The sequence below is a fragment of the Wyeomyia smithii genome, chromosome 2 (assembly GCF_029784165.1).
Source record: "Wyeomyia smithii strain HCP4-BCI-WySm-NY-G18 chromosome 2, ASM2978416v1, whole genome shotgun sequence".
NCBI classification, from domain to species: domain Eukaryota; kingdom Metazoa; phylum Arthropoda; class Insecta; order Diptera; family Culicidae; genus Wyeomyia; species Wyeomyia smithii.
The window spans coordinates 114,075,688-114,093,437 of NC_073695.1; the positions used below are offsets into that span (position 1 = coordinate 114,075,688).

Sequence of the window (17,750 nt, forward strand, 5' to 3'; positions counted from 1 at the left end):
GTTTGTCCACATAATAGCATTCTCTTACCTATCTTTAAAAAGCAGGTCTGAATATAAACTGGTTCCAAGTGATTTTACTGATTTTAAATTGATTTCACAGAACAAAATAATATTAAGCATGAAAAGCATTCCTGAATTCGCTAATACACCGGGGTCTTTTTCAAGCGGGTTATTTTAATGCGTTTTTTCAAACACGAACTTTTAACGATAACGCGGATTATTTTTACGTGATTTGGATGATTATTTGTACGCAGTATCGAATAAGTTTAGTATAAGTATTGTTAATCTGGTCGTCGTGCGACTAGACCGAACCAAGCGCAATTTTTTTAAAACGTGAGTTTTTAACACCAGTTGATGTAAAAACTGATAATGTATCTTTCATGGAAAAAAGAAATCATTTGATTTTGTTTGTAAAGGTATTATGACAATATATCTCTGCAGTAGCTTGAAGGAAACATACGGGGCGGTTTGATCGCTGATTACTCGAAATAATGTTTTTGGCGTTTGGTTCGGTCTGGTCGCACGCCGACCATCTAATCTGTTAAACGCAGTACAATCAACCGCGTAAAAAATATCCTAGTGTATCTAAATGTGGAAATCAAATATTGAGGAAAACAGTCTCAGATATCGATTGGTAGGTATCTGATCTACGTAAAATGTCAGCATTTTGCCCCAATTCCTACAATACTCAAAAAAGGTGATCGCGACGTAGGAATAACTTATTTGAAATCTGTTCAACGAAGGTACAATAACAACAGCGTTAACATGATCCTTCCCCCTTTTGAGGGGAGAGGTTCTGTTATTTTACTGTTTTCTGTTATTTAAAAAAAAAGTTGTCGAAAAAACATGGAAAATTTCAGGTTTCTCAAAAATACCAAATGGCGCCCCTTAAGGTCTAATCTCGGGGAAATTTGTTTCTGAAGCAATACATTAAAAATTATATATAGAAACAAAGACAGAAAAAAAGTAAAATTTTAGTGCACTGTACCCTGTCAAATAACCCAGTTTCGTTTCATCAGAGGTAGCACTTTGCACTATCCCTTTCGTTTTTCCATTGCAAACGACAACATGTATCAAACCCTTGACAATCATGCAAACAAACGTGCGTCTTACACACTTGCAGAAATGATATCAGTAGTACTAATGTGCTTTAGAACATGCGGAACTGGGGGCGTCAAGTTTCCACTTATATTTTGAACGACGGTATAATGGAGTACGTTTACTTTCAATTCATATCAATAAAAGAAGACGAAACGAGTATAGCCATATAAGTTTCTTTTCTCTCTTTTCTACTGACTAAGAAAACCAAATATTGAAAAGGAATATTTTACAACTAAATTTAAAAGTTCTATTCAACTGTTTGCAATTTTGCAGAATATGATAATACTATAAGGAGAAAAGTTTAAACACTTAAAAAAATTTACAATCTTATGAAGCAAAATATTTTTCATTGAATTAAACTTTAGTTTCCTAATGATTGACATCTGTAGAAATCCAACTATTCGAAGTGACATTTCTTCTGAGCGACATGCTTCCTGATGCTACAATAAAGTCGGTTGTAATTGAGCATGAGCATGATCGACCGCCCGCGGTTGCTACTCCGTTATTGCCAGATCAGCTGTAATTACACAGAGAACCAATGGATGATGCTTGGGATTAACATTCATCCTCAATGTGTAAAAACTGGTGACCTTAATCTTTATATTAGGCAATACCAGCGCCGGCCGCATCCGAATGCAGGTCAAAGAAGGAGTGTGTATAGGAATATGTTGACGTGATACTCGCTTTATTGGAAGCCGAGAACATAATAAAGTCGGTTGTAATTGTATGTTTATTAAGTATATCACGAATGGGATGTGTAAAGGTCTGGGATTGAAATTAAATGCAAATCAAATCTCAGAGTTATGAACCACACCGCATAGTAATTGTTTCAGCTTATTGCATGCGTGTTAAATTTGTGTAACTTTCTAGGATTCACGAAAATTTTTATATATTTTTTATAAAACATTACCTGGTTAAACGCAAATACTTTTCTCTGCAGTAGAATTGAAGCTGCCACTTGAAAAACGTGATATTTAGCTTAGAAAAATATACAATCCAGACGGGATCTAACCAGCAGTTTCCCTGTCTCCGGTGTTTAGTCAAATTAAGTAAAATATTTGTTTTGCCATTGTATATTCGATATTTAAATATTGTGTGTTTATTCGGTCAATAGAAGTTTTTGTTTTCCTTATTATCATATTCAAACGCCAACTGTTGTGTTTCAAAGCTCACAATAAATATAAATCAAGAATGAATTCAAACAGGTAGCTCGTATCCTAACACTTCCAACCATCACCGTACCGCACCGGTGATGGCGACTGCCGTTAGCGGCTATTTTAGACCGCTGGCTGGCTGCTGTCGTTCATGGCTTCGCGAAAACAGTGCACTACTGAATGAAAAGAGTAGACAAGAGCTGAAAATGTTAATTATCTTAGTAGTCGTAGCGCTCGCATATTCACAACGGACAACGGACCAAGCGCGGCAGCCCAGCGGTTCCAGATCGCAGATCCAACCTCTCTCTCTCTCTGTCGCTCGCTCTTTCTCTGTCCATTCGATCCGCGGATCAAGGGTCTTTTCTTCTAGGCTTAGTCGGCAGTCTCGCCAGCAATAACTAGAAGAAGTCTATTGAAGGCGCGCGCGTGCAATTTCGCTGTGGCTTTCAATTTGACTGATTAGTTTGTGTACAGAAGAGCGTGTAATATCCGCGTAACCTCAAAACAATCCTTGTGAACGTTTTGTCGCTATCTACCGATAATCGAAAAACACGCGAAACGGGTGTGGACTGAGATCATATAATATTTGGTGAAGATATCTCGAATATAACGTAATCAATTGATTTAAAGTTTTATGCGTGACAAAGCTGGAATGATGTGGAAAACGTTATATTGTTAAGGTCAATTTTATTATTACCGGGATATATTTTCAGCTGACGGTGAAAGGTTCAAATTGATCAGCAAATTAAGTGCGAAAAGTAAGGTTTCTCTGCCGATTGTAAAGAAAACAGTTACCTTCTCAAAAGTTCCCCACTGCCATCTTTAGTTCAATTACGCACACCATCAAGAAACGCATAAAATGGTCCGTCTCGTAGTTCTACTGTTGTGCATTTCCATGACAACTACTCAGAAGCCAGGCAATTCCAACCTGAAAGAGAAAGGTGAGTACCGACTGCGATTCGATACAGAACTATTTAAAACTACCTTACAAACAGCTGTAGTTACCGATTACATAACCATCACTACCACAAGCGTTCAATGAGTCCATAAAAATTCACTATAAAACTTGTCTCACACCATGGGAACTGACCACTGCACTAACTGTTGTAAAGCCTGTTGTCCTTCGAACTCGAAATAGGAAAAAACGACCCATTTTCGACCGGTTTACTATTCGAGGCTAACACCTGATTAATCGTGAAATTATTGCAGATTTTTTTTTTGTTAACAATCCAGGTATGGAAGCCTACCTAAAATCTTGACATTACTCACAACTATTGCGATGGGTCCAAAATTAAATCCGCTACCCTGCAGATGAAAGCCAGTTTAGTGCTAGTGGCATTTGAAACTGACCCCCTGCATCACGAAACTAATTGCAAGGACCTTTTGTGCGAGCGTGTTGAGTCAGCGGTAGAATGTACCGAGCAAAGGTGCAAGAAAGCCCACAGTATGAGCTCCTCCAGTGTACGTTATTTATAGTTTCCGAATTCCAGGTCATGCCGATTATGTGCTTTTTTTACATAAGATTGAATTGATCAAGCTACCAGTAGTGTGTCGCGACAGTCTGATCAAAAGTGGTCACGCAGGTCTCGGCCTACCGAATTCCAACGAAAGTTGCGCTAAGGATTGGCTGATGTGTTCAATGACGTCATATCTGTGACGTATACATCTGATAGTGTTCCAAGTGTTTATTCGAGTTATCTTGCCTCGAGGGATAATGATGGTCAGTTTGAAACGGGGACGCACGCTAACGAAGATCGGTTGAAATTAGTTTGGCGTCTTAGTTAATGAAAATTAAACAGGATGTGGAGACATGGTCGAAGATACAAAGAAACTTGTCGGGTTGAATAGTTTCGCTGAAATTTACTTGATACTTATTCAAAATAATTTTCACTGTGATGTTTCTGTCTCGCAACAAACAGATATTAGGTTCCCGACGATAACGCACTTTTTTATCAAAAATCATGCCAAAGTAGCGTCGTTTATTAATAATAAGATGGAAAGCATTCAATTGATTATTTCGTCTAACGACGAAGGCAGATGAATACAAATAAATTCTCTTCTTTCTCTTTAAAAGAAAAAGCTCTGTAAATAAATAAAAACCATTTTCGTGCAAAGATATCTAGATTACTGAGAGTTCTTATTTTCTGTTTTTATTATGAAGCCGTTATAAAGTCAATAGTTTTGTATTAGGTACTTATCAATAGAACAATTTTTATTTGATGAAAACAATTGTATGGCAGTTGTACTCCTTGTATATTTTCTATATTGGGATGCACTTGCTTAGATTTAGTTCCATTTTAATTTTGTCGAACCACATGTAAAATATATGGTATTTGTTCCATTGTTCATCTCATTAAGCCGATATTTACGAAGAATGCACGGATTAAACACCAAATTTTCACGAAATCATTGAACAAATAAACAAAATACGCTTGAATGCTCTTATGGAATTGCCCAGCATTTGAAATTTAGTAAACTTAACTAGATTTATCCTGAGTTTTGTAGAACAAACCATTTTTCACAACGCTTCCATATTGATATCAAAAATTGAATCACTGCTCAATTATTCATCTCACGACGCTCCTATATTCATCACACTGTAAATCATGAACGAATCACACTTTCATGAATGAACATTAGATAGATTTTTCGAATATTGTTTAGCGGTAGGGCTCAAAAGCTTCGTCTTCTCGAATAAAGTCCCCATGCCAAATTTCTGCTCGATCGGACATCGGGAACATGTGCCTCAAAGCGGTCAAAGTTTCACGAAAAATATCAATGAAAAAAAGCACAGCCACATGAAATTGTCGAAATCGAATTTTTTTTAGATGCCATATGTCTTAGAAATGCATTAAACGTCGAGATTTGGTGTTAACTCGAGAAAAAATTTTTCTAAAAAATCAACTGTCTGGATCTTAGAAAATTTTCGAGCTTGGAGCCAATGGCATATTGGATATTGGCTCTATTATCGTCAGGTTTAACCTATGATCGTCGGGGGGGGTTAATGATTTCCAAGATCGCTAGTTTCTTGCATTATGGTTCTTCATAATGCAGAGTACTTCTTTGCAAAATATAAGTTCTCTATGACTTCATTAACCCCCTGGACGATAATAGGTATAACCTGACGATAATAGAGCCGATACCCTATATAGAAAAATCAACTTTCGAATTCCGTTTTGCGGTAGGGGTCAAAAGTTTCGCCTTCTTGAAAACAGTCTCCACCGACTCCGATTTGCCTAAAGTCGAGAAGTTGCACTACTTGCGGAGTCAATTGCAAGGGGAAGTATTGCCGGTTATTGAAGCTCTCTCGAAATGCTCAGCCAATTATAAAACAGCCTGGGAGCTTATGGTGCAGTGGTCAGTGTGTCGAACAGTTGACATTTTTGCATGACACCCTATCGAAAAATACTGTTGCTTCTCTTGCTGACTTCGACAGCAGCGTTCAACTGTACGCTTCTCTATTTCAGAGAATCGTAAGACTAAAGGCCAACACGGATAGGTAACGATTCTCTTTTGTTTCGATCTCCAGCCGCTTCGATATCTCGACTGTCGCATTGTGCGAATGACAATAATTGGCAATCATGCGACAGTTTAGCACAGTAATAAGATGGAAAATTAATAATTACTATGAATGTACTGCCGAAAAATATCATCAATCGTGTACACCAGAAAATTTGAATCCTAACTTCTAAACTTTTTCATTCGAAAATAGTTCGCTGTAGCGAAAGTCTCTTCCAAATTTAGCATATTTAATCAAAAACAGGTCAATAAAAGCATGAATCTTACAAATTTTATTAACGTCTTCGTGCCCAAATGAAAATCGACGCTGAATAAATTGATTCGACTTCAATTCGTAATAAATGCAATGAATACCACAGATAGCTACAGTCAATAACACACGAGCCAGAGATTGTCTATACAATAACAACAATATGAAAAGAAGTGAGCGAGAGAATTGTTGATCATATTGGATTCGTGACAAAAAGCAAAAGATAAAGCAGATCGTATGAAAGTTCGGTAGCGGCTACTGTCGCGTAGTGTTTCATTCCACAGTGGTAATCACAAAAATCTCGCTGCTGTCGTGTGATTACTGTAGCGTACCAGTACATTTTTCTACCCTGGCTTGGTACTCCAATATGAAGATTATTATAAGGAAGCAGATACAAGGAATTTTCAACCTGCCGTTCTTGAAGAGAGAATCTGCAGCCGATTTGCATACTTTACTAGAAAACTTTCTTATTTTTAATGACTATAATGCAAGTCAAGCTATTTTTATTTCTATTTCGGCAGTAAATGTGGAGCTGACGATTGAAAAATGTACTAACTGGGGAAATAGTTAATTAGAAATTTACGAAAAATATAGTCCAGCAGGTGGGTCCCTTTGAAAACTTTAATAGGATTATTAAACACTAGATCAGCTGGGGCAACCGGCAGAGGATAAGGACCTTCTGCTGCTGCATATTTTAAGTGCGCGGTTAGACCCGAGTACTCATAGGAGCTGCGAAGAGCAGAGTTCGACCAAGGACTCTGAGATCTCAAAGAAACTTACAGACTTCTTAACTCGTCGTATTATACATGTGCAGATCCGCGGAATGAATTTATACGAAGGCAGCCGTTTCAGCTACCATAGACTAGCTACACTGCCCCTGTTTACATAGTTGACGTAAGAGCCAAAATGACCAAAATGCACTTTTTCGTTGATTCAGCTTCCTTTCCCTAAGATACATACACTACAAATGAAAAGAAAACTATTTTGTTCTAAAACTTTTGAGAAATATTGGAAAAACGTTTTGGCGTAACTGCCAATTGGTTGCAAAAACTGGCGTCACTCCATACAAGGTGCAATTGTCTATGTTAAGTCGGTTTACTCGACTGTCTAACTACTGTCTGTTTGTCTAAGTTAAGTCGTTTAATTCGACAAATATTCCATGGAAAGGGGAAAAGGGAAAAGGGGGATTGAATTCTTGTATTGTATATTAATATTTTTACAAACACTCAGCTTCAAGAAGGTCTAAAGTCACAGTGTCTTTTCCCCCTACTAGTGGATATTTGCATCAGATGAAATAATTAACACGTGTGTGTATATTACGGTGGGTAAATTTAATCGATTTGCCAGAACGTTTTTATGGTTCTATTTGGGGCCCCGAACAATCCTGACACTACCGGAAGTGGATTGATCGATAGCTCGAAACATGCGAAAAAGTTTTCCTATACTAATTTTCATAAAAATTCATGTACATGCATATGTAATGCGCCAATCAGAGGCACGAGTAATCCATATCCGACAGGTTTAGCATTATCTAGGGGCCTAAATTGAACAAAACAAAGTTTGTCCTGACTCTGTGCTGTCGAAATTGCATTTTTCTATGTAACGATTACTCACCTTAGCGGAAATGTAAGTCTTTGTGCATGTGTTTGTGTGTATATGTGCGTGTTCGTATGTGTGTTTGTGCGTGTTTGTCTAAATGAAATTGCCGATGGACCTTCACTGACGTTTGACTGAAACACGAGTGATAAAACTAATTAAACTGCAAGGCAGAGTAGGAAGTAGTCGAGTTTTTACGCCAAGCTATACGAACAATCAGCGAGAAAAATGCATGTTTGTTCGCATAAACTGGCGTAGTGGTTTTTCTGGATTAATTACCATGGGCAGACTCGTATAATCCATGGGCCCTCTATTCAAACATCAATCTTCATAAAATTGACAGACTATTTTGTTGAAATTGTATCTCAATATAATTATTTGGGTTAAAATAACAAAAACGCGTTTTTCTCGCAATGATGGTACTGGTTGTTACGTCAACTATTGAAACAGGGGCAGTACAGTGCAATGCAGCAACCTGTTCAGAAATATTCGCTCTGTCCGGAAGCTCATACTTTGTATAAGTGCGATATGTTTAGTCGCATAACAGTGTTGGAAAGATAAGGAGTATTGCGAAACCATTCGTTATGCAGAAATTGTTTTCATAAGGGACATCAGTCTAAAGATTGTCATTCAAAGGTCTCATGCAGGAAATGCAAGGCTCGTCACGATACGATAGTGTGCCTCAAGGCAAAAAGCGGTTGGAAGGCCATGGACGGCACGGAGGCTGAAGATATACAGTCAGCGAAACAGGATTTAACGGAACAACCTGAATCGAGGATATCAAATGTGGCGGTTGATAAAGATGGTTCATTGGCGGCTTGCTCCTCACAGGTATCAAACGAAGTTGTATTGGTCACGGCCATTGTCATGGTTCAGGATAGTTCTGGTTTACAGTCTGCTGCAAGAGTGTTGTTGGATTCGGGATCTCAATGCAACTTCATTACACGGAGTCTTTGTCAACAATCCAAACACGGCATGTGCGAGTGCAGGTTACTGTATCGGGCATAGTCTCATCGAAAACTATGGTCAAATCCGAGGTTTGTCTCAATATATTATCTCGAACTCAAGATTTTACTCTGTCGGCCACGCTTCTGGTGCTGCCAAAAATCACAGTTAAACTACCTACTGTGAATATTGATATTCGGAAATGGAATCCATCGTATGTTCCACTGGCTAATCCCGGCTTTCATCACTCGGATTCAACTTACATGATACTAGGCGGTTCTGCATTTTTTAAATTTTTTGATCCAAAGCAGCTCATAAAATTGGTAGAAAACTTGCCAATACTTGTTGATACTGTTTGTGGTTGGGTAGTGGCCGGAGAATACAACACTTCGTCACGTAAATCTCCGGAAGCATGCCACACGGCAACAGCAGAAATTTTGCAGGATCTTCTTCCCCATTTTTGGTCATGTGAAGAAATTGGACCAGTAAGAAAAATGTCAACACAGGATTTACAATGTGAAGAGCAGTTTACAAAGACTCTGCAACGGGCAGCAGATAGACGTTACACAGTCACTTTACCGAAGGACAATGCGGTTATTACAAAGTTGGGCGAATCAAAACAGATGGAATACCGGAGGCTACAATGTTTGGAAAGACGTTTGGAAAAGGACTAACTTTTGCCGGAGAGGTACTGCCAAATTTTAACGGAATACTTAAATTCAAGACATATGAGAAAGGTGGAAGAGGCAATGGATTCGCAGCCCAGGGGATGTTATTTGCCACATCATCCCGTAGTAAAAGAAAGCAGTACGTCCACAAAGGTAAGGGTGGTCTTTGATGCATCTTGTCGGACCACATTCGGTATTTCACTCAATGACGGATTGTTTGCTGGGCCGGTCATTCAGGATGATTTGAGATCGATTGTTTTTCGTTGTCGAACACGACCATTTATGGTGGTTGCGGATGTGGAGAAGATGTTTCGACAAGTTTACATCGCACAGGAGAATAGATGGATGCAAAATACACTGTGGCGTTTCGATATGAAAGAGCAGCCCGCCACGTACGACTACTATCGCATATGGGTCATTCCATGTCAAGTGTCCGAGGAAATGCATCGACCATCTCCGATTTCGACCAAAATTTGTGAGTCGATGTATTTTGGGCGGAGCTTATAAGTACAAAGCGTTGTACCGATTGGTGGACCCCTCGGCCAATGGGACTGCCTCCACTTTTTGCGAATTTATCAAAACACCTTTTTTATTTTGTGAATAACTCGGGACCCTGAAGAGCTACAGGTGATATTGACATATCATTTTGAAGGGTTTGAGACGTAGAATCGAACTATGTGGTCAATTTATTCCTGCAGTGTTGCCAACGTTGCATTTTTTTCGATTCAAAACTTAATTTGCGATTTCCTCGAAATACCCTCTCTTAGATTTTGGTTTGACCACACCAATGTGTTTAGCAGACGATTTTACAAAGGAATCACTTATCAGCAAAAAAACAAAATGTAGCGTTCCAGAGATACAGCACTTTCAAAATTGCAAGATTTTGGATTTTGTCTACGCACGAAAGCGCTTCTACATAAATTGCTGCTATCTTAATGGTATCCTAGCAGTTTGTGTAATCGAAGAGATGTACCTCAAAGGAGCATCCGATAAACACATTGGCGTGGTCAAAATCAAAATCGAAGGGGGGGTATTTCGAGGAAATACCAAATTAAGCTTTGAATCGAAAAAAATGCAATGTTGGCAACAATGCAGAAAAAATTGACCACATAGTTCGATTCTGCGTCTCAAACCCTTCAAAATGATATGTCAATATCACCTGTAGCTCTTCTGGGTCCCGAGATATTCACAAAATAAAAAAGGTGTTTTGCTAAATTCGCAAAAAGTGAAGGCATTCCCATTGGCCGAGGGGTCCACCAATCGGTACAACACTTTGCACTAATAAGTTCCTGCCCAAAATACATCGACTCACAAATTTGGTCGAAATCGGAGATGGTCGATGCATTTCCTCGGACACTTGACATGGAATGACCCATATGGAATGAAACCTTTCCCGTACTTGGCCACCAGAACATTACAGCAATTAACCATAGATGAGAACCAAAAATATCCCCTTGCTTCCAATGTAGTACAAGGAGACATCTAGGGTAAGGAACGGCTTAAGCAGTAGCGCCTATTTTAATAAGTCGAAGAAAACAGGCCTCAAACTCCTGAATTTTGATCAATATCGACAATTTCAATGATGGAAACGAAGACTTTGATTGTCCAGCTGTCTTACAAATATAAGAAACACCGTTAATTACAAAGAAATCTATGAACAAACACAATCGAAACAAATCGACCTACACACTTAATTTATCTCGGCGAACTTCCCAACAGCTGATTGAGCTCGGCGAAATTTTTAACGAATGTCAGCAGTATATTTCGACGAACATTCAGCAAGTATATCGATCTACCGTAAACCAGCATGTATTGACATTTTGTTTGCCGAAATTCTTGAAAGTTCTGCCGAAAACTTGTAGAACATTTCGCTGAATTTATCAGCTGTTGAATTCTCGGCAATAAAATCTAAGTGTGTATATTGCAGCCATACAGCAGCCATTTCGGGTGCTGAAAAAACGAATGTAAAGCCTGTATCAGACTAGTCGCTGCAGCGGTTGACTGCTACCGTTCCGTTCTTTTTCGACCAATCAGAGCACAGTGGTCGACCGTCGCTTGTTGTTGTTGCAAAAAATAGAATCATTTCTATTCCCAACGGTTGGCGACTGCTGTCATTGTTATGGCGAAGGCAAACGTGCTTCTTCACACCTACACAAATTCACATTTAGAGACTTGTCAAATAAAAATGTGTACTTCTCTTTTTGGCACACACGACAGCCAGTCAAAACATTGATAGCACCGGCAACGTTGGTTGGCAATGTCAAATTTCGACCAACGCACACTGGCAAAAATGAACCCAAATTCCCACTAATTAAAAGCCGCTGGGCTGGATACCTTAAGGTGAAACGGGACGTGGTCGCGATCAACTCGAATTTTGCAATCTAATTTTCTCTTAATTTATGAAGACTACGTACATGAAACTTTGATTAATTGTTTTCACAACTGTTGCATGCCTGAAGTAGCAATTTGAGTGCTGTTTATTAAGTGGAAGCCGAATTTTTTACGATCAAAATACAGAAGTAAAAAGAGCTCTAACGTAAAATTGTATAGGAAAAGGCCACAATCCCGTTTCACCTAAAAAATAGCATTTCTGTATGTAAAATTGGTCAATAAATCGATAGGTGATATTTTCATTCTGTGCAGGGCACGGGAAAGGGTCTATATTTCCAGAAATACGCAAAAATATGGTGAAAAGTGGCGAAAAAGGCCTGAAGATTTACTCAAAAACGAGTTTTGATGGCATGGGCCAGAATGGTTGTCGAATGAAGCGACCCAACGCCCAATACAGGAGTAACAGTGTTTAGAACCGAACGCCGTGGAGGAAAAGAGACGTGCAGCGGTCGTACTAGTAGCGGCAGAAGAAAATGAGTTTCTAGCAAATCTTTTGGGAAATTTCGAGCTATACTGAATTACTTAGGGAAACACCGTATTGTCTACGATGCACGCTGTAAACGCAATGAGGGAAATAGAAGGTTTGGATTTTTAACAAGCAAGGAACTGCAGGAAGCCGAATTGACTCTCGTGCGTCTTGTACAGAAGGAAACATTCGAATAAGAATTGAAATTGTTACATAGGGGCGAAATGGTCTACGCGAATAAATTGGTTTAACCCGTTCATTTCAAAGAGCGAACAAGTGATACGAGTAGGCGGACGGTCAGCCAACTCTATGCAAACTGAGGAAGCCAAGCACCCAGCTGTGCTGCCAGCACGTCATGCATTCACTAGATTGATGTTATCTTATTTTCATAGGCACCTGCTACATGCGGGACCTCAGCTATTACTTGCCACAGTTCGACTTCGGTTCTGCCCTTTGGGTCGCCGTAATGTAGCTAAAGAAGTTGTGCATAATTGTGTCACATGCTTTCGATTTCGCCCGATTGGCAGTTCAACAACTCATTACGGATCTGCCAAAGGCCAGGATTACTCCGTCGCGCCCATTCACTAAAACAGCGTCGATAACTTCGGTCCCGTATATTATCGTCAAGCACCAAAGAGAACAGCGGTGAAGGCATACGTTTCGGTATTTATATGCCTTGTAACAAAGGCGGTTCATCTTGAGCTCGTTACAGACTTATCCACTAGGCGATTCATTCAAGCACTTCGACGGTTTATGGCGCGACGTCGAAGACCTCCTGAGATGTTCTCTGACAACGAGCGTAATTTCTTAGGCGCAAAAAATCAACTGGTGGATTTGATGCAGAACTTATGAAGAAAGGGGCACCATGAGCGCATTTTGAAGGAGTGTTCAGAGGACGGCATTTACTGGCATTTTAATCCTCCCAGCGTCCCTCACTTTGGTAGAGTGTGGGAAGCGGTGGTGTGTTCTGCCAAAATTCATCTATTAAAGGTCCTAGGACAGCATGTAGTACTGTTTGAAAAGTTGCAGACGTTGCTCACACAAGTCGAGACATGCCTAAACTCGAGGCCATTAACCGCACTCTCTGACGATCCAACGCATTCAGAGCTGCTCACACCGGGCCATTTTTTAATTGGAGCATCACTGCGAGCTGCACCAGATTGCAACTATGTGTCGATTTCCGAAGGTCGTCTGAAGTATTGGCAAGCCACGCAACAAAAACTGCAACACTTTTGGATCCGGGGGAGAGCAGAATACTTATCACAGCTGCAAGGTCGCATGAAACGTTGGAAACCTCCAGTGCCAATAGAGGTTGGAAAATCATGTGTGTTGCAGGACGATAACTCACCATGGACCCTCGCACAGAGGAGTACCTTAAACTAAAAGCTGTCCAAAATAAGAAAAAAGTTTTTTGTCGCTTTTTGGTGCTGCTATAATTTTTCCTGCAGCTTGAATAAATGCTCCACAAAATGCCATCATTCGATGAACGTTGAACGGTATTATCATATGCTGGGAGCACTGTAAACCTTGACTAATTTTCAAGCATTTTTTGGGAATCGAACCATTTATAGTAACAAGTTGTGCCAGGCATCAAAAAAATGACAATTGATTAATATTTTGCAGCAAATGAATTCTTTATGTTCAATGCTGATAAACCGGTTGATAGAAATCCCGAAATTAAAAATTATAGCTACTCTTAAGAAGTTTTAGAAATTAGTGATTTTTACGTATTTTTGAGCATTTTCAATATTAAAAAAGTTATCAAATCTCGCGGAATCCGATCATATAATCATCGGAGGAATTGAAGTTCATAACATCACGAACACATCCTCGCAAATATCTCATCCGGTAATGTCCGGATTGGCATTTGCGACCCGTTTCAAAAATGTTGTTTATGACGAATTTTGACGTTAAGTGTTCACGCGTACACGGGATATTAAAAAAAATACCTTATGGGTAGCCTGATGGGTGCCTGCCTCACGCTTAAAACAGTGTTTCAGCTCAACAAAGATGAAATGAGATTAGTCTAGTGAATGAATTTCAACTAATTTCAGTTAACTTAAAAAAAAACTTGATGCACAGAATCAATAATCCAGGTAAATAACACTCCGTACAAAAGGCTTTTTCCAACCTACGTAGGTTCCACGAGGCATCATATAATCTGTGAGCATCAAATTGACAGGTCTAAATGAAGATATTTTGCTACATCATTTTTCTGGTAAATTCTTCGATTTGTTTCGCTGCCCGTTTTGCGAAAACAAATCATTCGAGCGTATTACATCATCTGCTCACTAACGTTAATGAAGACACATAGGCTATGTAAATGTAAACATTAAGTTGTGTGTGTGATATTCAGAGTTACTTTTTAATATAATACTCGAACCAGCCACTTCCACTTCTCACTTAAATATTTCCCAAAATATTGCTAAATAGCAGCGAAAATAATTTTGGCCAGGTTTTTACTCGAGATACTCCTCTGTCCTCGGTCGTATTCTCAAGGTGCATCCTGAAGCAAATAACGTCACACGCGTGTTAACTGTAAAAACGGCTACTGGAACATATGTTCGTCCAGTGGAAAAACTGTTTTTGCTGCCTATAGCTCCTGAAAAAAGCTGAGAGTGTTACTTCAGGGGGTGAGAATGTTTATGGACGTGCCCTGGCTACCTAAATTGAGTGCATCCGATAAGCCACCCAGTGAAGAAACTCATTTAATCATGCAACAGCCGATAGATTACGGGATAGATTACGGAGAATAGAATTAAATTAATGTTGCTGTATGTGTTAATTTGTAGAGTTGACTGAGAGGAATAAAAAACTTAGTTGTACTTAATCTGTAGTCCAATGAAAGAGGTGTTTTCTGTTAAGCGATTTGGCGTTATTTTTTACGATCCAGAGTTTCACCATCCGGCGGGAATCGTCCAGAAGGAAACAAATAGGAATAATTATATCATAGAAATCGTGTATGTTGTACCTATCTAACGACACATAGCTTATTATATTCTGTTTATTTGTTTCAAAGCTATCAGCATTTGAAAACAACCACCTTCAATGTATCCCAGTATAGTAAAGAAAGACGTAGTCCCAAAAAGTAGTAGTTTCGAAAGTGTAAACTATTGAAGTCTACACGCAAAAGTTCAAGCTTTAATCATCCAATGTGTCCTTTCAATTCGCACAGAATTTGCTCTGACTTCGCACAACCAATGCGTGATACGCATAACGCAAAAGTTGAATGATGTTTTCAAATGACCTGATTCATGAAAGTGAATCGATCAGACAATAATTTCTTCAATGGAGTCAGTACCCAACTTATCAGTATTGATTGCTGGTTGCACTGTTTCAACGATGCCAACCTTCTGAAAATCGGCTGATGCTTTATAAGTGTAGTGGTTTGGAGCTGCGCAATACATTCAAAATACGCTAGAGCATCAAATGCGTTATGCCCAACGCACATGCGTTGTACTGGTTCCAATTTTAATCAGTAAATGCGCTAATTTCGCTCATAAATGATCTGGTTAAGCACACTCCAACTTTTGCGTGTAGAGCAACTTATTCATTAACAATATTTTAGTAGAGATCAATGTTTTTGAGACACTATTTACAATACCTTCCTGAGAAATGAAGCTTGAGTCAGTAGTCACGTGCAGGCTTTGGAAAATGACTGCAGTGTGACACTATACAGACGACTGTTCTCTCTTTTTACTTCAACAGTTTCATGAATAAGCTATAATTGAGTGCTCACATACAGTTTAAGCTTACACAGGCAACGAAGCTGCCTTGTGTTGCACACGACTGCTCATTCTTGCACATGTATTTTGTTTGTTCAGTCATGACAGCCTAGTTTCGTTCACTTTGAGGATGTCCTGTTGGTTTGGCCTGCGCTGTTGACAACCTGCTGATCGGCTGCGGCTGTCACCGATGATATTGAACTCGCACTCCTTCGTTTCTTCTTTTTCCTAGGCCGATGTCATGATAAATACGAAGCAAACCGTTTCATATATTTTCCCATTGTTGATATTATTCCCTATAGAGAAAAAAAAGTTTCGTACTAACTCGCTTGTATTATAGGATCGGCCTTACTCTCGCGAATCATTATCACCTGACAGCCCGCTTGGATTTGTGCCAGAGGATCTCGCACTGTAATGGCTGTCATTAGCGACAGCTTGGAAGAACCACTGACTGTAGGGAGGGCTGTGCAATACAATGAGAGCCGAATAAGTTTAAAATTGGCTGTTGTGGAAAGACTGTCATTTTCAAAAGCCTGGTCACGTGTACTCTAGTCGAAAACAAGAACTAGGTTTCATCGAAACCGAAAATGCTCGATTCTGATTTCAGCAATTTTAGTCGAGTCGAGTTTAATTATACAAAAATTTTAATGAAAAAGTTACTCAACCAAAACTTGACGCTGGATTACGATGATTCAATTTTCGACCAAACAGAGATTTTTTAAAATGTATTCGTTTAGATTTAACGTTATCCAAAGTACAAAATGCACTGCCCTTTAACTTTCCATTCTCAAATAGTCAAAAGACACATCATGATTAGCTGAGAACGCATCTTTGTATTGAGCTTTGTATACTGATATATTTGCTTTATTCGAAACAGCATCGGATAACGACTGTTTTACCACAGACAAACAGACGTGCCTCTTCGTTCGAAAATCCTGAAAAATCTTCGTCCTTATTCGAAACGTTACACTCATGTGCCACTATGTGAGCTTATTGCCTACTAACTAATTTTCGTAAAACGGTTTTTGTCTTTGCTAATGGGTGTGCACTAGAGTGGCCATATTTTATATGGCCGTTTTCTGAAACTATAGATCTTAATGAGCGCCGGGCTGAAAAAGTTTCCTTATGGCCTCTACATTAAGCCACGAAAATTTGAAGTTGATCGGAGTTTATTTAATGGACCCACAAAGTTCCCATATTTGAGAAATCGATTTACATGAAAACTGTACGGAGGTTTTTCTTTTTTCAACCTATATCTCTCGATGAACGTATTCAAATACACTTGTATTTTCATAAAACAGTAATATTATCACGCTTATTTTAAGTTTAAAATAATCTATAGCTTTTGGTGTTTGTTAAAAAGTTCGTATTTTGAATATTTTGAATGAGGTGTGTATTTTTTCGGTATAAATAAACAACATGCAACATAAATTGAAATTCGTCTTAATTATGTGTTGAAACACGGTTAGAATTTTTCATAAATTTAACATTAGGTATTAAATCCAAAAATGGCCGACTTCCAGCCACCATTTTGAATTTTCAAAAGCACTAGACTCGGTAACAGTTAATGCGTCACCTGTGAAAACGCTATTTCATGTTTGCTGCGCTGAAGCAAACATAAAATAGCGTTTTCACAGGGAATGCATTATCTTTTTGCGAGTTTTGTGCTTCTAAAAATTCGAAGTGGTGATTCGAAATTGGCTGTTTGTGGTTTCAATACCGTTTCACCTTAAGGACAATTCGCTTTTAATCGCCTGATCATTTTTTGTTTAATTTCAAACGGGATGTCAAGCCAATCCAACTTATTATGGGCTTCAATACCACAAGCGATTCTTCATCTTTTTAGTTACAGCGTCTGAGACGACTATCAATTTCGGCATAAGCGAAAGAATCACGTAGAAAATTCATAACTTGATTAATACGTTAGACTACACT

At 38.9% G+C, this 17,750-nt stretch overlaps 1 protein-coding gene across 13 annotated transcripts in view; it reads left to right on the forward strand.

The window, feature by feature from the left end:
- Positions 1–17,750, forward strand: part of LOC129722796 (uncharacterized) — a 155,954-nt gene that overhangs the window by 7,465 nt on the left and 130,739 nt on the right. For 8 of the 13 annotated variants that reach the window (XR_008727642.1, XR_008727649.1, XR_008727651.1 and 5 more), the window contains one exon: positions 2,626–3,196. Coding sequence is in view for 1 of the 13 variants with exons in the window: in XM_055676554.1 (XP_055532529.1) it covers positions 3,115–3,196 (82 nt within the window). In the remaining 12 variants the exon portion in view is untranslated. Of the gene's footprint in view, positions 1–2,625; positions 3,197–17,750 lie in introns of those variants that run through there. The other 5 variants (XR_008727648.1, XR_008727644.1, XR_008727647.1 and 2 more) reach the window with 3 other exon arrangements.